General features: G+C 39.6%; 1 protein-coding gene across 2 annotated transcripts in view; it reads right to left on the reverse strand.

Moving 5' to 3' along the window:
- Positions 1-684: 684 nt before the first annotated feature.
- Positions 685-21,035, reverse strand: part of LANCL1 (LanC like glutathione S-transferase 1) — a 49,340-nt gene continuing 28,989 nt past the window's right edge. For both annotated transcript variants that reach the window (XM_049888085.1, XM_049888084.1), the window contains exons 4-10: positions 15,563-15,770; positions 8,040-8,175; positions 7,356-7,502; positions 5,131-5,313; positions 3,669-3,845; positions 3,166-3,238; positions 685-2,624 (exon numbers count right to left, since the gene is read on the reverse strand). In XM_049888085.1, coding sequence (XP_049744042.1) covers positions 2,548-2,624; positions 3,166-3,238; positions 3,669-3,845; positions 5,131-5,313; positions 7,356-7,502; positions 8,040-8,175; positions 15,563-15,770 — 1,001 coding nt within the window. In that variant the 3' untranslated portion in view covers positions 685-2,547. The remainder of the gene's footprint in view (positions 2,625-3,165; positions 3,239-3,668; positions 3,846-5,130; positions 5,314-7,355; positions 7,503-8,039; positions 8,176-15,562; positions 15,771-21,035) is intronic.

Genomic DNA, 21,035 nt, shown 5'->3' on the forward strand with positions numbered 1-21,035 from the left:
CACATGATGAAAAGTTAACTGCTGCCATTTTTCATCACTGCAGGAACAGAAACATGGGACAGGATAAATGAATGCTGCCTGACAAGCTTTTAAGATCCTGCTACCTAGTCTTTGCATGGAAATAAGACATGCTATTTAATTTTCTGGAAAGCAACTTTTGGGAAAGTTTTTTTTTTTATCAAAAATATCTGAGGGAAAAAGGTAATGCAGAAATAGAACTGAAACAAAGATGCTTCTTCCTCTTAAAACTAAGAAAGCTAGTGTAAAAGGTACTTTCAGTCTCTGCCATGGTATCAGGGTGTTGATCTTAGCTTTGTAGCCTTCTCCTGAGTTTAAAATCCTATCACTTCTGTTGTGTCTAAGCATAAACAAAACAAACAATGGCACAAATATAAAAACCTGCCAATTGAACAGCCGTCTTTAAAAATATATTAAAAGAAAAACAAACGGAACTTGAATTTTATTTGTATTGATGAATTCATTAATGGATGAGAGTAGCTAAACCACAGTTCAAATATTGGCAAGAATCTCATTCCTATGACTTCTCCCTGCCTTAAAATCTTCCTGGAGTTCAGTTAGTTGAGATGCTCGGAGAAACACTGTGATCTAGTCTCCTCTGGCTATGAGAAAGGTGTGTTTTGTTCTTTTTCCCTTGGTTAGTGACTACAGTAGCTAAAAGTGCAGAAACAACACAGTAAGACATTAAACTACCTGGGCTTTATTCTTTCAAGATGGACACCCAGCCAAGGGCAAATGAGCTTTGCTGAGCACTGTTACTTATTACCGTTGAATGCCGACACCGTTGATCTGAAACGTTCATGACAAAGGCACAGCGTGCACATAGCTTACCAGCAGCCCTTCAGAAATCCAAGAGGCACAAGGTAGTCCCCGACTTGCACAAGTAACAGAAGGAAAAAGTTAATCCTAGGAATTGAGCAGCGGGCTGATTTTTAGATCCCGCTGTCAGGAGCCTTTAAAAGGTCAGACAACTTCCAATAATATTAGCTATTTTGGTGCTAAATGGAAAATAATAGAGGGCTGTTAACCACAGGAACCAGCATACATGCCGTGGGGATTTGGTTCAAAGTTCCAATAAAAACAGCATGTTTTTGTGACCAAGAGAGCTGTGAAAATAGGCACATTTAAAATTCTTAAACCCTTTTTTTTTTTTTTTTTTTTAAAAGCCGCAAAGTGCTCTTAAATCAGTCAACACATAAGAAGAGATAAAATAGGCCTGGAAAGGCAGCAGTGGGAGGAGGAGGAGCTGCTGAGTCAAAACATTTGTACAGAATTTGAAGCACCAGGGGTTTTCATCTACCATATAAATTCCAGATTCTGAGGTCTCAGAGACTGATGAAATGTTAAGCCTAAGATATGCAAAGATATAGAAGCTATTTGTTTCAAACACATCACTGGATAATACCTTCTAAATAAATAGCATTTCTATCAAAAGCTTAATGTTCTTATTCAAGGTATTGGCTACAGATCATTTTCCCCTGAATTTTTTGTTTTAAACAAAAGTAGAGTGCTGTACTTATTTAGTGAAAAGACCAACATTTACATAAATTCATACGAAAGAAAATATGGCTTTTAGCTAATAGTCAGCACTAAAGCACAGTCATTGCAAAGTAAGTAAAACAACAAATCAAGGTTTAAGTCAGGTGGACAGGTGGACTCAAGTCCTAGGTCACAAAATATTCAGACATAAAACTTGCTTCCTGATCTCAAACTAACACCGAAAACAAACAAATTTAAATAAATACTTCCAAAATGTACTAGATTATTTTAGAGAAAGCACGAATCTGTTGTTATCATCAGCTTAGCGTGAACCAACCTTCAGATCAGAATTTTGAAGACAATCATCGCATTTTAGAAGTCTTTGATAAAAATGCTGGCTTACGGAGCCATGATGCATTATTGACCACCAACACAAAGGGGCACATTTGAAAGTATTTTCTCTCAAGTCTAAGTAGCCACGTGAATTGAAAAATGGTAGTTAGGTCCCAGACCGGTGTGCAACTCATGCAATTTTTCTCCTGGAAGCATAAAATTCTATTTTTGTCCCCTTTCATAATCAACCACTTAGAGAAAGGCAGTCATAAAGCCATCTGACCTCCTCTTGGGAGGAAAACAAAGAGAAGAGGTGGAGGCCAATATCCAGTAAGATTCATATATTTATCGTTAACTACATTTAGTTTCTTCTAAAAATTCTTAGACTAGTAACAGACTGTCATATTGATAAGCTTAAATAAGAATTCCTCCAAGTTCTGACAGACATGTATGTATATGCCCTCCAAATATTCTACATACCACCCACTCTCCCTTTAGGAATAAAGCAACTAAAGGGAAAATATTTCCTTGGGTACATTCGAATAAAAGCCAATGGTAAGGACAAGGAAGGAACTGAACTAATGTCACATTCAGAAAAATATTAATCAAGTACACAGTTTAACTCTATGTTTCAGTGAAAAGCAATGAAAGCACATAGCCCAGGTTTGAATACACAGAGAGGGTCATGCAGTGAATTACGGGGTGCATGCTTTCCTTTCATAGCTCAAATGCAGGGAACTTGGCTTTCATGGGGACGAGCAGGTCAGACAGGAAATAGATTGTTCCAGCCATTCCTGAAGAAAGGGAAAGAGGCAGAAACTTATTACACCAAATAGGATGGCTCCATTTTTTTCAGCATCAACAATATTAATGGCAATGATTTAAATGAACTAGGAGTCTGTCTGTATTTATGTATGTTGCTGTTGAACTGCAGGCAGAGTAGAACCAGACATGTTCAAGTCACCGTCCTGTCATTACCATATGTGAGCTCTTTCACCAAGGGCCATTTACCTCTGCCTTCGGTCTCGACCTCTGTCAAGCTGGGGTAATAATGCCTACATGTTTTTGCTAAGTTGATTAACAGCAGTGTCAGCAAAGTGCTCAGCATGTGCCTGGCTGCATAAATGGTAGTCACCATTATGACTCCTAGTTAGGTCTGTGGTAGTTCAGCTGCTAATTAATTTTTAATATTGACTTATTAGGAAATAAAGAAGTAGCTTAAGAAATGGCTATAAAATTAATTTGCTGGTAAAATTCAAATGCAAGTACATTAAATACCAAGTAGACAAGTAGATGCTAACATCATAAGGCAAATAAGTAATGTGTGAGGAATACCTTCAAAGAGGGAGAAGGGGGTGTCCGGTGTTCTACATCCATGTTCTCCATAATCTAAGCACCACTCAGCAAACTGAAAAGGAGGCCAAGTTAAATTACTGCAGTGATTTCTTCCAGACCCTTCCAAAAGTCATAGAGACTCTCCCTAAGAATTACTCTGAAAAGCCAAAAATTGTTAAGGATAAATGCAGAAAAATGTGTAGCCTGAGGGAGAATATGCAGCAAAGGAGGAATTTAATGAGCTACTTGGGCCACCCATCTGCAAGGTTATCAAAGAGACAGAAGGAACAAAACTATCCTATGTCTTTTTTTTTTTTTTCTCCATAACTGCTGTTGGGTAGAATTATGTCATTTAAAAATAAAAAGCTAATTCAATTTAAAGGCTTTTGAAAGTTTTTTTAAGTACTGGTTTAAAAAATAAATTAATTAAGCCAGATTAAGTGAAGCCCTTTGTACAACCTCCTGGGAAGAGAAGACTTCTCTTTGGCAGCTCTGAAGCCTACCTTACAGGCCCTATACAGGTACTTCATATCCTGTGTGAGGTTGTATAGGGTCAGGAAGGCATAGGCATTCCCCGCGGTGCCATGGCACAGTCCATATCCTTTCTTCAGCAACCCATACTGCCAGATCACGTCCGCACACTGGTAGGCGTCACGGAGATACCGTTCCTCTTTGAACACCTGCAGGGGGTAAGGGACATTCAGTTTTATTATAAGGGATATAAAAGAAAGTTCTACTAACATTCTTTCCTGACAGGTAAAAAGGAAAAGAGGGCGGTAAGGAAGGGGTGGATAGAGTAAGGTGGCTTGCCAAGAGAGGGTGAGGATTTTAGTGATAGAAAGATGTATTATAGTGGTGGTAACCAATGACTAAATTCACTATATTTGCTTTTTTTTTTTTAAATAACTGGGCATGGCCTTGTCTGTATAGTCTACAAACTGTGTGTGTTTGTGTATGCAGGTGTTATTGATAAAGTTGCATTATTTAACTGCCAACTTGTTATCATCAGTCACTCTCCAAAGAAGACATGCTATCTTTTTTAGTAACAATGATGTCCTTCACTACTAGGAAGTTTCTTTACATACTGGAGAAGAAACTGTCATGTATTTATATGCAAATTGACTGTAAACTACACTTTGTCAGAAAAATAGAGACAAACCTTTACAATCTTTTGCTGACTCCTAACCCTGGTGGCGTAGTGGTTAAGGGCTACGGCTGTTAACCAAAAGGTTGGCAGTTCAAATCCACCAGGTGCTCCTTGGAAACTCTATGGGGCAGTTCTACTCTGTCTATACGGTCGCTATGAGTCGGAATTGACTCGATGGCAGTGGGTTTGGTTTGTTTTTGGAAATCTTGATCAAAGACTTGACAGATACTCTCTTGAGTAGACATTTTTAATACCTAAGTATTAATACTAAGTATCTTTAAAAGTAGAATAAGGCAGTTTTACTTTTATTACAGTATCTGCTGGAATTAATGAGTTTGATAGTATGATCAGAACAAATAGCTGCTTCCTTAGTTTTTGAAAGTGTTCCTATTATTTCCAACTTTCTAAGATGTAGAGTTCGAATATACTATAAGTTTATTTCGGTTATCTGATGCCAGTGTCTATTTATAATATGCAAATTTGTAATTTTTAGATTTGGCATTTATGGCACCAAAAGTTTGGTTTATTTCTATTTTTAATAGAGCTTTTGGCATATTTAAAAATGTTATCTTGGCTCTGCCTCTGATGTTACAACCTTGGCTACTCTGAAGTCAATGAAACAATCTATTCCATGAAATATTGCCTGCTTATGGACGAATACTGTAAAAATGCATTATAATCCATTTACCAAAGTGATCTTAGGTCCAACAGGTGATTTATTTATTGCTCCTTTAAGAATTACACAGATGACTAATTTTAAATTATAAAATTTTATTATGTGTTCCAATCTATTTCTAAAATGAGGAAATGCATAGTACCTTATAGGCCTGGATAAGCATGTAGATTACTCCAGGGGCACCATGGCACCAATGGACAAGCAGATCTCGATTATCGCCCACACATGGAGGGTAATTGCCGGAAGGGAATTTCAGCTGGCAGACATAGTCTACGCTGGGCTTGACCAAACCATGTAACTTCGCTTGGTTCACTTGAAGGCTTGGCTACAAATGAGAAAGGGTTATTGGTTCTGCTGAAGCAAAGAGACCTTCTTAGGCCTCAGGGTTGAGTTTTAAACTAGAAATAAAGCATGACCAAGAAGAACTGGGAGTCATTAAGAGCTTCTGGATTCCATCCGATTTCTTTCACCTACTGGATGTTTTAGTTCCATGTTTTGTGATTTCATTTTGTGGTTTCAAATAATGGATCAAATTAAAATTCAGCTCAGCCAACTCTTGGGGCCTGCTGATGTATTATTATGTATTATATCATTTTTCAATATTTGTTTTTATCTACCTACATAGACCGATTTTCATGGGTCAATGCTTGAGAATCTGAGTGTAAACGGAACTTTCCTAAGGTTTCAATACTGAAAGCATGTTTCAAATACCACAAAGCCGGACACAAACCAAGCATGACTTTCATTATTCCATCTAGAGCAGTGTAGGTGATGTTTCCAATGGAAGAACACAGTGAGGGGTCGGCAGTGGTATGAAACAGAGGCAGGAGGCGGAGGTGGCAGGGAACTAAGAGATATTGATGACACAATTTCCACAGATATGGCATGTCCCCTAGTTCTCTAGGAGACATATAGATTCAACTTTACCCAAAGAATACTGTTCAACTCAGTTTAAAAATCAGAGTAGGATGAGTGGATTCTCCTCAAACTTGCAGGAATTATCCAACATGGCCAAAAACACTGTTTTGTTTTACACTGACACACAGGTGCCTACTATAATAGACTTTCAGGACTGAAAATTAAATTATTTCAAATAGGCAATAAGCTGCAAATGGAAAAATCAATACTTGGGTTTTCAGATTCTTTATTACAGCTAACAAAAAGCTGCAGGGCAAGATGCCTCCTGATGGTCTGTTTCAATGCAAGGTCAACGAGGTGCTCAGCCACTGACACGTGTGACTCCAGCTCACCCTGCAACTTTAAAAGGCAAACTCTTCTTTCTTGAACACTTAGGAGTCTACATTTACTTATCGAAATGAGACACTGAAGGAATGTGCTGGAAAATGGAAGAAATTTAAGTCTAAATGGTAAAACACCCTAATTATAAAACTTCTAATTGAGAAGTGCAGAATGAATGTAACAGTTGGTCTCTTACACTAACACCTAAGTGTGACTTTGCACTCGAAAGCAATAATAACCTTGAGTTTTTCAGTTTCACTGTCATTGTTTATGGTAGCGGGCAGGTACGACATTGACTCTGTATTTTTATAGCCAGTTACTAAACCAGATGATAGTAGTGTATACCCAAGCACCCATGTTGAACATATTAAAGACTTTTCTTTATGTCATACTGTGGGGCCAGGGGTACCTCTGCTGCCATTAAATTTTTTTTCTTGCCATGAATCCTTAAAGAGAGATTATTAAGCTCATTAAAATGATTCACTCATGAGAAGTTCTCTTCTGACTGCCTCCCCCCTCCCCAAAAGCTACGCTTGTTGCAGTAAATTCTATGCGTCCTTAGTCTACTCAACTTTGGCAGATGTCTCCCAGGAGTACCAGATCCTAAGAACTGTTGGGCACAGCAGATTCGGCTACTTTTCAGGTAAGTTACACAAAATCCAATGAAGGCCCCTTAGCTTTGCTCTCTAAGCTGGCCTGAGGCAATGTGTGCTCATTTGTTTTCTATTGATTTTGTTTTTACTGCTGGCCTATGTTTCAGTGGGCTGTGCCTTATAATGAGGAATAATATTCTCAACTCAAGACATCTGCTGAGAGAGAAGAGAAGAGCAGGAGGCACTTCCTGCAGAATTCTACAACAAAATACTTTTAGTCTGCACAAATGCCACAAGGTAGTTAAGTGTGGTCAGCTACAAATTAAATGTCATCTCAAAGCACAGTGCCCTTTATGTTTACAAACTTTAAAATACACACTGGGAAGTATTACTTTTGTTTATCTAGGATGGTTACCACAAGGAGAGTGATGCAGGGGTCGAGGAATAACAAAACAGAGCCAGAGCACTTCTCTTCTTAACCAAGACAGTCTACTCAGAAAGCACAACTTAAAGTCTCACCATCATCACCTCTTACCTGCATCAGGAAGTAATAAATTCCTGCCAGGCCATGAGCAGCCCCCACATAATATTCCTGGTACCATTCGTACATCAGTGGAGTCTTTGCTGTGAAGTTTCTCTTTCTAGCCAGGCTTTCTCCAGAGGTTAAAACCGTTTCACAAATCTACAGTGAGAAACCGACCCAAATAATGAGAGAATGAGAATAAAAGCCTTCCTGGTGGAGGCCGAGAGCTTTTCGCTGATGGGAACGTGGTGAATCAGACACTGGCTTACAGCCACGAAATGGCCGTTTAATTCTGCACTTAGGGAAGTGGGCGCCAACTGCATTCTGCCCAAAAGATGGAAGTCGTGAACCATTCTGAACTCTCCACCTGTCGAAGGAGAGGATCATTCCTTCAGGCAGGAAAGGGTGTTCTGTATCTAGGAGGAGAAACCGGGCCCTCTTTTTCTTCTGAAAGGGTCTATAAGCTCTCAGATGGAGCAGGCTGGAGTTCTTACTCAGACTCACTGTCTACAGTGTGTCCAACAGCGCTCAGGGTGCAACTGCTGGTTCTCTGATCACGCCTAACTCTTTGAAGGCAAGATACACTTTCCCGCTACTTGGGATGTGCTAACTGGGCAAACAAAAACAATAGTGTAAGCAGAAGTAAGTAAGTGGGATCTTAAAAAGCCTCCTAAAAACCCCACAAAACCCTGGTACCTGCTGAATGTGGCTCTGGGGAATCTTTTCCTCTTCAAAGTGCTTATTCACGAAAAGAAGCGCATAAATGTAGCCCATTCGTCCGTACAGCATTTCATTCGGGACATGGGGATCAATCTTATTTAGGTGAATCAGCCTGGAATACAAAATACATGCCTAAGATAATCTGAAAGGGATCTGAGTGGTATACATCTTAAAACACACATATACACAAACACATATATATTTTTCTGATTAAGTGGGCTGATCCAAACTAAAAGGGTAGTTAGGCTTCAAAAATCAGCTCTCAACTAAATTTATGAAGTTCACAATGCAGCTGACAAACAAGAAATTCAAAGACTGAAAGAATACAAGTGAATGGCTGAGGTTATCTGATGCCTCCTCAGTTCCTCACGGACGCATGCCCCATACTACGTTAGCGATCCTGGCTAGAGAGGCCAAGAACTGCTGGCTATAACAGCATTTAGTCTGAAGAAAGGGCTATGCCAACACTCAAAGGGTCATCAATTTCCATAAAATGAAATGCTTCCTTCACCCACTGTCACCTTCCTTGGTTTATTTCTTATGTGTTACCAGGCTTATTTGAATATCTGTACAGTAGCCTGGTCTATCACAACTGATAATACACACAAATGGTACCAAACATATTAGTCAGTCTCTCTGCCTCCTTAGTCTCCCAGCCTTCCATTTCTTCTCTTCAGAAACAACCATGGTTACCAATTGCTTGTAAATTCCTAGAATTACTTTATGTACATATAAGCATAAATATACACATATAAAAAAAAAATCACACTTGTCGTCAAGTTGATTCTGACTCACGGTGACCCCACGCATGTCTAGAACTGTGCTTACAGGGATTTCAGTGGCTGATCTGTTGGAAGTAGACCACCAGGTCTTTCTTCCAAAGTGCCTCTAGATGGACTGGAACCTTTGACGTTTTGATTAATGGCCTAGTGTGTTAACTGTTTGCACCACCCAGGGACTCCTAAGCATAAGTGTACACATTTATAAATTCCCCCAAATGTTCTCCACCTTGCTGTTTAACAATGTATCTTGACAATCACTCTATTTCAGTACACACAGAATAGTCTCATTCTTTATAATGGTCGCACAGTATTCTATTGATAGGATAGTGCTATAATTTATTAGCTCTCTATTGATAGATTCAGGAAGCCCTGGTAGCATAGTGGTTAAGTGCTATGGCGGCTAACCAACTGGTTGGCAGTTCAAATCTGCCAGGTGTTCCTTGGAAACTCTATGGGGCAGTTCTACCCTGTCCTACAGGGTCGCTATGAGTTGGAATCGACTCGACAGCAGTGGGTTTTGCTGATGAATTCAGTTCAGCTTCTCAAAAAAAGTTTTTAATTCTGGTTCCAGGTAAGATGCAGTAAGCACATTCCACCCCAACTCACTCACTAAATGCAGCTATGAAACAGACAGAAGGCATGAGCAGCTGTTTGAGGACTCTGAAAAGTAAATACAGTACAACTTGGGAAAGCGGGAACCTATATAAGGCGAAAGCTGTCAGAAAAGAAAAACTCAAGTATTTTCCACTGAAATGAGAAACAGAAAAGTGGTAAGACTGCACCCTGTCAAAGGCAGAAAACTTGCGAGACCTGGAGAAACAAGGCAGTCCCAGTGAGTTTGGCTCTCAGAGGTTTCACTGTAGTAGCAGGTAGACTGGGAAAGAAGACCAGGATTGAAGAACCACCAAACCAGTGGTGAATTTATTGTATTTTCCCCTCTGGTATGTCCTGGCCTGAGCTCAGCACTGCCCCAAACAGAGAAGAGCCACCAGAAAAAGCCCTCTGGTTCTACTTGGAGGAAGAACAGGAAAGGCAACTCCTAAGGTCAGAGAGTGGGGACAACTCCCCATTTTTATTTTCCTTTCTTTTTCCATCCTTTCATGCCCCTCAGCCCAAGCAATTTTATGGTGGCAGCAGAAGCAGTGGCAAGGAGAGACACAGGAGCCAAACCTCTGAGGGAAGGATACCTTCCTTACAGATAGAGGAGCTGTGGTGGAATCCCCACTGCTTTTTCACTCTCTCTGCTCTCCCCATCACTTGGCCCCAGATGCAGGCACACTCATGGGGCAGAGTAGGGTAACAAAAGCTTTCTTGCTGGAGGCCCAAAAAGGGAAGCCCCAGGGGACTGGCAAGTAGGGGGAGATAGCAGAGAGAGAAGAGCTCAGGAGAGGGACCATATTTGATAGTCTGAATTCTGACAACAAACTTTTTTTTGGCAGCAAACAGGGAAAATGTCCTTGCTGGTTTCAATTTTTTTATCTGAAGAAATTCTGAAAGCCCATCACAGTTCTCCTCTGAATCAGCTATAAATTCCAATGTGATCCCATTTAAGTTGTTAAACAATTTAATTTCTGGTGAACTTGATGTTATTATATTAGTGTACCAGAAAAGTATGATGAAAGAGCCAGGGAATTTCTGGAAAAGCGTATTAATTAGAGATTAACCTTACCATATAACTGCTTTGCAACAGGTAGCTTATGACACTGAATATGCTACTTAACTTCTGTACTTTAAATTTCTCCTCTATAAAATAAATGGCCCCTTCCAATTTTAAAATTCTTTCATTTGTTGGCTGTGTGGAAATTTACTTTGAAAACAGTTAAGTATAAATAGTGTGCTGTGCCTATGAGTGTAGTATGTCACCTAAGCTTAGTCTATAAAAAAAAAAAAAAATTTTTTTTTTTTTTCAAGAATAATTAGATTTGAAGTATCAGAAATCATACCTCTGGGGTCACTAGTCATATCTGAAATATTCTAACCAGGATGTCACTTTGAGGACTAAGGTACACCTGACCTAAGCCATGGTATTTTCGATTGCCTCACATGCTTGCAAAAACTGGACAATGAATAAGACTGAAGAATTGATGCCTTTGAATTATGGTATTGGTGGAAGACCCTCAAGGAGATGGATTGACACAGTGGTACAACAATGGGCTCAAACATAGCAATGATTATGAGGATGACACAGGACCAGGCAGTGTTTCCTTCTGTTATACACAGGGTTGTTATGAGTTGGAACTGAATGAAAGGCACCTAACAACAACAACCAAGATCAACATCCAGAGGATTTATCACTTCAAATAACCTTCTGGAAATCTATGCCAGAGGATTTGTTAATTGGGTAAGAAATGACAGAAAGTGGCTTTTTACTGGCATAGTTCAAGAGGGGTGGTAGGTTGGGGGATGGTAGAGGCTCTACTGTCCTTTGATGAACAAGGGCAAAGAAGTACCTGAGGACAATGCAGCTTTCTCTGAGCTGTAACAATGGGGTATTTATATTTGGTTGTGTGTATGTGTTCTTGCTAATAAACGTTTGTACATTTGGCAGAATTTGGTCCACTGCTTGCTTTCGTTGTAACACACGCAGCGGCAAGGTTATAACTGAGTGAGTATACAGCCTCCACCGCTAACGTCTGGAGAACACTAATATTTACAAAAACAAACAAGGAAACAAAAATCTCATAGCTGCTACCACCAGTTGAAGACAGTTCTCCCAGCCAAAGCAAAGGTATGTGCGAAAGAGAAAATAATTTACCCCTCCCCCACTTCTACCTCAAGCCTGTGGTGAGGGGAGGGGAGGACTTAAAATTAAATAATTATGAAGAGATCATGTTTTAATAACCAGAATGAGATAGTTTTAATCACTTTAAAAGTGGCTGAAAGTTATGAAACAAGCACTGAGAACAAGTTATTTACGAGAGTCCTTAAGGGCACTTACTCCCCAGTGGTAAAGAGGGGTTGGAAAAGCACGGCTGGTTGCAGTTTCTGAAGTTACATTTTTCATATACTAAACCCACACCCATGGCCTTTGAGTAGATTACGACTCACAGCACCTCTATTAGACAGAGTAGAACTGCCCTAGAGGGTTTCCAAGGCTGTAAATCTTTGCAGAAGTAGACTGCCACATCTCTCTCCCACGGAGTGGCTGGTGAGTTTGAACCACTGACCTTTTTGTTAGCAGCCAAGCACATAACCACTGTGCCAACTGGGCTCAAAAAATTGAGGAATCTCGATCAAGTTGGTTAAGCATGCAAATGCCAGTTCATGCCAGGTTTTTTTTTTTTTCCTTCTTTTTCTTCTACAAATATAGGCAATAAACTCATAGTGAACAGTGGTTATCTTAGTCATGGATTGCTTTTAGTATTCTTGTAATACCTTGTTTGACTTTTTTTGTTTTAATTCAATGTCAACAGGGTTATCTGGTTGGTAGAATTAGGGGCCAGTTTGTTTTCTACTTTGTATTTTTTTGTATTTAACAATACCATATGGGTATATACACATATTTATACTCATACACACATTATTGTTATGTTGTTGTTAGGTACTGTTGAGTCGGTGCCGACAAATAGCAACCCTATGTACAACAGAGTGAAACACTGCCTGGTCCTGCTCCATCCTCACAATCGTTATGCTTCAGCCCACTGCGTCAATTCATCTCGTTGAGGGCCTTCCTCTTTTTCACTGTCCCTCTACTTTATCAAGCATGATGTCGTTCTCCAGGGACTCATCTCTCCTGACAACATGTCTAAAGCACATGAGACAAAGTCTTACCATCTCACTTCTAAGGAGCATTCTCACTGTACTTTTTCCAAGACAGATTTGTTTTTCTTCTGGCAGTCAGTATTCTTCACCAACATCATAATTCAAAGGTGTCAATTCTTCTTTGGTCTTCCTTATTCACTGTCCAGCTTTCCCTATTTTGCATGCCTTCTGAGCAACTCATTTTCCAGCACTATATCAGACAATGTTTTGCTGCTATTCATAAGGTTTTCACTAGCCAATTTTTTCAGAAGTAGACCATCGGGTCCTTCTTCCTAGTCTGTCTTAGTCTGGAAGCTCCACTGAAACCTGTCCACCAAGGGTGACCCTGCTGGTGTTTGAAATACCACTGGCAAAGCTTCCAGTATCACAGTGACATGCAAGCCACCACAGTACGACAAACTAACAGATGCATGGTGGAACACACACACACCTAAGTACCTAATATTTTTTAAGAACTTAAAAACGTTTAAGAAAAATTCTATTTTTTCTCCTGACAGAACCGACGATTTGGTCATGTTGGAACCTTAAGAAAATGAAACCTGCTTACTAGATCAAAACTCAACAGTTGTAACAGAATGAGTGTCTCAAAGTTCTGATAAGGACCTACTGTCAAGTTTTAATAGAAATGTATCAATTGTATAGAATTTATATATAAAAAATCGTTTTTAAATTTACTTTTGCAAGGAAGATCAAAAGAACTATCCGAAAAGGGAAAATACTATGACTTTTTAAAATAAACACTGTTCTATAGAAATATTACTCAGAACAATTATTGCATTAACTTCAATTATGTTCCTATTGAGATAAAAAATGTTTGAACCATGGTACAGTATTAGAAAATGCTATTTGTTTATTTATCAATGTTATGGCCTATACTACCAGTAGGTGGCGCTGTATAATTAGCATTCCAATTATTTTTGCAGTCAAATTCATTTACATTTGGAAAGTTCAAAGTAGGTAGCAGATAGCTTTCAAATACTTGCAAATGAAGTACCGCCCAGAACATATCATTAAAATAATACTTTGAGAGTAATAAAGGAAGTATTGCACTTTTTCTGGATTTGAATTCAAGCTACTAAAATTTACTAGTTGGGCCTGATAATTACTAAAGGCAGGACTTTTTAAAAAAATTATTTATTTTGTTGTTGTTGAGAGTATACACAGCAAAACATACACCAATTCAACAGTTTCTGCGTGTACACTTCAGTGATACTGGTTATATTCTTCTGGGTGTGCATCCATCCTAACCCTCCTTTTCTAAGCTTTTCCTCCCCCCTTAACATAAACTCACTGCCCCCTAAGGTTCCATCTCATCTTTCCAGCTGCTGTTGTCGATTTGATCCCAATAAAGGCAGGACTTTTAACAGCAGGTTTTACGTGTTATATTCTCAAGATAAAATGAAGAAATGACAGCATTTATAAATCATAATGGGTATTTTATGTTTTCAGAAACTCTCAAGCCCAGAAGCACATCGTGCAACTCTATTTGTTTTGATATGTTGATACTAATAGCAAGCAACCTTTAGAAGAGACAAGTCACTGAGATGCCACTGAAGGAATAAAGACCTATGCAAACAGGATAGTTCTGCACCACACCTAGCAGTATTTCCCCAGGGTGTTACTAGCGAGAGTTTTTGCCTTGTATTATCAAAAGGTTTGTAGCTTTTTAAAAAGCTGTTTTCTGACACATCACACTATAAAGGAGAGTGTATATGTTCTCCTGACCAGAAAGCCAAAGTTCTTCATCATTCTTTAGTACCGACCCCAAAGCACTATATATGAAACCAAAAAACCAAACCTGTTGCTGCCGAGTTGATTCTGACTCGTAGCGACCTTATGGCACTATATATATCAGCTTTTTTTTTTTTTTTTTATATCAGGTTAATCACTTAATTGACTACAACACGGATGGTACTCTCTATTTGTGTAGTAACACTGAGTATCTCTGTGTAGAAGGAAGGTGAAAATGGACATGGTATAAATCTGGTAGTAGGAGGAGCTAGAGCTATTATCCTTACCCTGCCTCACCCAGACTAGCGGCAGGACAAGTTTAATATGAACACACACACACACCCGCGCCCCCAGGAGTAACCCTTCTCTTCTAGAGCTACACACCGGACTTCCGTGGGGGCAAATGACACATAAATCCAGATCTTCAATTTTAATATAAATAAAGGTTGTCCACTAGATGCTTATCAAATATGAAGATTTACTAAATGTTGGGACTAATAAACTACAATACTGCCTTACTGAGACAGTGGTGGTCGAGTGGTAGAATTCTTCCCTCCCATGTGGGAGACCTGAGTCCGATTCCCGGCCAGTCAATGCACCCCATGTGCAGCCACCACCCAACTGTCCAGAGATTTACCTGGTGGTTATGATGCTGAACAGGTTTTGGCAGACGCCTGTGATCTATAGGGTTTTAACTGCCTGATTTTCAAAAGATCACCAGGTCTTTCTTCCTAGTCCATCTTAGTTTGGAAACTCTGCTGAAACCTGTTCACAAGCTTCTAGTGGGCAACCCATATTTATATTAAAACTGCAGATCTGAACTTATGTGTCATTTGCCCCCAAGGAAGTCAGTTTTGAGTCAATTTGTAGCTCTTACGAGGCAGGCCTCTCCTGGAAGTAAACAGTACTTTTTTCAAATTACTGATCTTAGTTAGCACCTTACATTATTAGCAATTGCATGATTAGGCTCTTGATCTCATTTCTGTTACTGAACTGATGTCTGGTCTGGAACATGCCAGGGTCCTGTATTCTGTAATAAAATAGGGATGATAATGGCTGTGCCTTAACTAAAACATAGGAATAATGTGAGAATTGATCAAATGACAGTAGGAAGATTTATCTGCTGGGAGAAAAGGAAACTCACTAGACTGTTCTTTTGCTACACAAGGAGAATGAATGTATAAGGATGTCTAGATAACGGTCCTCAGAAAGGACAATGATTACCGCGTGATGTAATCTTCTGCCTGCTTCGCATTCTTCATCTTGTGATACAGTACAGCAGCCGCAGCGAGAGGGCCTGCATCCCCACACAGGAAGGTGATGGAACGCTTGCTCAGACAGTTCAGACTCTGCTTCACGTAGCCATGTGCCATCTGCAGGTAGGCAGGGTCCCCGAACACATCATAGAGATGTAAGTAAAGCACAGCAATACCTGGAAAGCAAAAGGAAAACAAGGCATCTCCTAACACAGTACGGGAGGAAAGAGAAAAATGAGGAAAGCCCAGTGGACTGTATCATCCTGGTGTGTCTTTTGATAAGCTATGGCAAACACAGAACTTATCTGGGAGTTCAGGTGACCTCAGTTTGAGAGTCAGCTCTTACTAAGCAGCTCTAAGAACTAGAAGAGGCACACCACTTGTTCTCAGCTTCCTCCATCATTACAACTCTTAATAATAAGAACTCTAAGACCCTGGCCAATAAAGAGACAAAGAGTTGAGTATTAATCCCTGTTGTACACTGGCTATTGTGTTACTGTATTCTTTGTAATGGTTAAATAAGTCATCAAACTATGGTTACAAATAATCATTTATTAAATGAACAACAAATTGATAAGAAAAGAATTTGTTTTGTTCTTGTGAGCTAAAGCTATTTAGACGAGGGGATGAAAACCTTTAGTTTCTTTTTATATAAAAGACAACTTCCTGTGTGAGAAGGTAGTTAGAGTCATCAAATCCACACTCCAGTATCATTCCAGGCAGGAACTATAAGAAAACAAAGTTATTTGGTATTTGAGAAAATATACTCAGCTTCTCCTTTACTTTTTTGTCTGTTGAGAGCCGAGCCACTTCAGGAGCTATAATGTGAAAGCTGTCAGAGACTTTTGCTTTGGGTCTTTCCCCATGGGCTCTGTATGCCACTCTGGAAGCCTGGGATGTGTAATTGAGGCGTGTCTGCATGTCCTTATTCCAAATGCCTGTCACAGTAGATACAGCCTTCCCTTTGAAGCCATCTGGTCTCAGGGTGGACTCAGAGATGTGGAATAGGGAGCCTGCCCGCCTGCAGCATTTTCAGAAACTCATTTTTCCCCTTAAAGTACATTTTCCATCTCATTTACCATTTTTAGAAGACACAGAGCCTATGTTTAAATCTAAATTAATAGAGCTAATCTCTTCACGGATTTCAATGCAGTAAAAATGTTGCTTGCAAAATTACTTTTCACTGTACTGAGGACAATTTTAAATTTAGATAGTTTTCTCATTTTGCATGGGTAATCTTCAAAGCTTTGTGCTACAGACAATTCAATTTCACATGTATATTAAGGCCAAATTTTCATTTCCTGCCGAAGTTAATAACCTTGTCTGCTCTTTCAAAGTGGCTCTGTGTTAGTAATTCTACAAGCTGATGATCAGATGTACCAATGCTTACAGTTTGTAGATATAAGTGTACGCAACTGCAGTATAGGGGTGAGGAAAAAAAATCTCCTTTTCACAAATGATCAATGTCAAGAGCTTCTTCTTGAATTAGGTCCTTAATGGGCTTCATCTCCATCCGTGCCACGAATTTGCAGGCGCTCCATTTTAAACTGTTACCCTTCCATGTTGCCCTCCTATTCCCATTGCTGTCTGAACTCCCTAATTAAGTTATGCAAGCACCATAGCCAGATAATGACATGACTGAGAGCTGCAAAAATAAAAAGTGATTAAATACAAGTCCAGTGATTGCTTTCCTTTTCAGACCTTTTGTCTCTCATTATCAACAGTTCCTCTTGTCCTAAATATTTAACAAACAAAACACATTAAGGTTTGCAACCGTAAAATTTGATACATTTCTCAGGAAAAACACATAATCATTTCTCAAGTCTCACAATATTTCATTTGGATGAAAAATCCTGTTGTTTTTTTTTTTTCTTTTTGATCTAAGTTTCCCCCCAGTAGGGCTGTCGTGGGATTCTGCAGCTTCAGGTTCCATCTCTCTTCACTCTTATTCTGGGTCTCGGTGTCTGTGTACAAGCAAACTTCTGAGGGCTGTAGTTTATGGTGTTTACCTTCCCTGTCACACAACACCCATAGATGAAAAGGGCATCAAGTAAGGAATGCTGCTGCCAATATTAATCTGTAAAAAATTCTTGGACAAGTTTATTATGAATTTGCCAAGGTCAGGAAAATGCCTAAGACAAAATGCCTAAGTCTAAGACATTTAATGCCTCAATTTTTTAAAAAGAGTTTATTTTATTTTTGTTGTTGAGAATATACACAGTACACCAATTCAATAATTTCTGCATGTACAATTCAATGATGTTAATTACATTCAAGCTGTGCAGTCATTCTCACCCTCCTTTTCTGAGTTGTTCCTCCTCCTTTAACATAAACTCACTGCCCCCTAGGTTTCCTATCTAATCTTTTGAGTTGCTGTTGTCAATTTGATCCCATATAGATCTTAAAAGAGCATAATTCTCAAGGCAGACATTGTTTACTGGTTAAGCTAAGCTATTGTTTGATTTTTTTTTTTTTTTATAATAACTTTTATTAAGCTTCAAGTGAACGTTTACAAATCCAATCAGTCTGTCACATATAAGTTTACATACATCTCACTCCCTACTCCCACTTACTCTCCCCGTCTTGAGTCAGCCCTTTCAGTCTCTCCTTTCTTGACAATTTTGCCGGCTTCCCTCTCTCTCTATCCTCCCATCCCCCCTCCAGACAAGAGTTGCCAACACAATCTCAAGTGCACACCTGATATAATTAGCTCACTCTTCATCAGCGTCTCTCTCCCACCCGCTGACCAGTCCCTTTCATGTCTGATGAGTTGTCTTCAGGGATGGTTCCTGTCCTGTGTCAACAGACGGTCTGGAGAGCATGACCGCCGGGATTCCTCCAGTCTCAGTCAGACCATTAAGTTTGGTCTTCTTATGAGAATTTGGGGTCTGCATCCCACTGCTCTCCTGCTCCCTCAGGGGTCCTCTGCTGAGCTCCCTGTCAGGGCAGTCATCGATTGTGGCCGGGCACCAACTAGTTCTTCTGGTCTCAGGATGATGTAGGTCTCTGGTTCATGTGGCCCTTTCTGTCTCTTGGGCTCTTAGTTGTCATGTGGGCTTGGTGTTCTTCATTTTCCTTTGCTCCAGGTGGGTTGAGACCAATTGCTGCATCTTAGATGGCTGCTTGTTAGCATTTAAGACCCCAGACACCACATTTCAAAGTGGGATGCAGAATGATTTCATAATAGAATTATTTTGCCAATTGACTTAGAAGTCCCCGCAAACCATGTTCCCCAGACCCCCGCGCTTGCTCCGCTGAGCTTTGAAGCATTCATTTTATCCCGGAAACTTCTTTGCTTTTGGTCCAGTCCAATTGAGCTGACCTTCCATGTATTGAGTGTTGTCTTTCCCTTCACCTAAAGCGGTTCTTATCTACTGATTAATCAATAAAAAAACCCTCTCCCACCCTCCCTCCCTCCCCCCCTCGTAACCACAAAAGTATGTGTTCTTCTCAGGTTTACTATTTCTCAAGATCTTATAATAGTGGTCTTATACAGTATTTGTCCTTTTGCCTCTGACTCATTTCGCTCAGCATAATGCCTTCCAGGTTCCTCCATGTTATGAAATGTTTCAGAGATTCGTCACTGTTCTTTATCGATGCGTAGTATTCCATTGTGTGAATATACCACAATTTATTTACCCATTCATCCGTTGATGGGCACCTTGGTTGCTTCCAACTTTTTGCTATTGTAAACAGAGCTGCAATAAACATGGGTGTGCATATATCTGTTTGTATGAAGGCTCTTGTATCTCTAGGGTATATTCCGAGGAGTGGGATTTCTGGGTTGTATGGTAGTTCTATTTCTAACTGTTTAAGATAACGCCAGATAGATTTCCAAAGTGGTTGTACCATTTTACATTCCCACCAGCAGTGTATGAGAGTTCCAATCTCTCCGCAGCCTCTCCAACATTTATTATTTTGTGTTTTTTGGATTAATGCCAGCCTTGCTGGTGTGAGATGGAATCTCATCGTAGTTTTAATTTGCATTTCTCTAATGGCTAATGATCGAGAGCATTTTCTCATGTATCTGTTGGCTGCCTGAATATCTTCTTTAGAGAAATGTGTGTTCATATCCTTTGCCCACTTCTTGATTGGGTTGTTTGTCTTTTTGTGGTTGAGTTTTGACAGAATCATGTAGATTTTAGAGATCAGGCGCTGGTCGGAGATGTCATAGCTGAAAATTCTTTCCCAATCTGTAGGTGGTCTTTTTACTCTTTTGGTGAAGTCTTTAGATGAGCATAGGTGTTTGATTTTTAGGAGCTCCCAGTTATCGGGTTTCTCTTCATCATTTTTGGTAATGTTTTGTATTCTGTTTATACCTTGTATTAGGGCTCCTAGGGTTGTCCCAATTTTTTCTTCCATGATCTTTATCGTTTTAGTCTTTATGTTTAGGTCTTTGATCCACTTGGAGTTAGTTTTTGTGCATGGTGTGAGGTATGGGTCCTGTTTCATTTTTTTGCAAATGGATATCCAGTTATGCCAGCACCATTTGTTAAAAAGGCTATCTTTTCCCCAGTTAATTGACACTGGTCCTTTGTCAAATATCAGCTGCTCATACGTGGATGGATCTATGTCTGGGTTCTCAATTCTGTTCCATTGGTCTATGTGTCTGTTGTTGTACCAATACCAGGCTGTTTTGACTACTGTGGCTGTATAATAGGTTCTGAAGTCAGGTAAGGTGAGGCCTCCCACTTTCTTCTTCTTTTTCAGTGGTGCTTTGCTTATCCGGGGCTTCTTTCCCTTCCATATGAAATTGGTGATTTGTTTCTCTATCCCCTTAAAATATGACATTGGAATTTGGATCGGAAGTGCGTTAAATGTATAGATGGCTTTTGGTAGAATAGACATTTTTACTATGTTAAGTCTTCCTATCCATGAGCAAGGTATGTTTTTCCACTTAAGTATGTCCTTTTGAATTTCTTGTAGTAGAGCTTTGTAGTTTTCTTTGTATAGGTCTTTTACATCCTTGGTAAGATTTATTCCTAAGTATCTTATCTTCTTGGGGGCTACCGTGAATGGTATTGATTTGGTTATTTCCTCTTCGGTGTTCTTTTTGTTGATGTAGAGGAATCCAAGTGATTTTTGTATGTTTATTTTATAACCTGAGACTCTGCCAAACTCTTCTATTAGTTTCAGTAGTTTTCTGGAGGATTCCTTAGGGTTTTCTGTGTATATAATCATGTCATCTGCAAATAGTGATAACTTTACTTCTTCCTTGCCAATCCGGATACCTTTTATTTCTTTGTCTAGCCTGATTGCCCTGGCTAAGACTTCCAACACGATGTTGAATAAGAGCGGTGATAAAGGGCATCCTTGTCTGGTTCCCGTTCTCAAGGGAAATGCTTTCAGGTTCTCTCCATTTAGAGTGATATTGGCTGTTGGCTTTGCATAGATGCCCTTTATTATGTTGAGGAATTTTCCTTCAATTCCTATTTTGGTAA

Source organism: Elephas maximus, chromosome 6 (assembly GCF_024166365.1).
Source record: "Elephas maximus indicus isolate mEleMax1 chromosome 6, mEleMax1 primary haplotype, whole genome shotgun sequence".
NCBI classification, from domain to species: Eukaryota; Metazoa; Chordata; class Mammalia; order Proboscidea; family Elephantidae; genus Elephas; species Elephas maximus.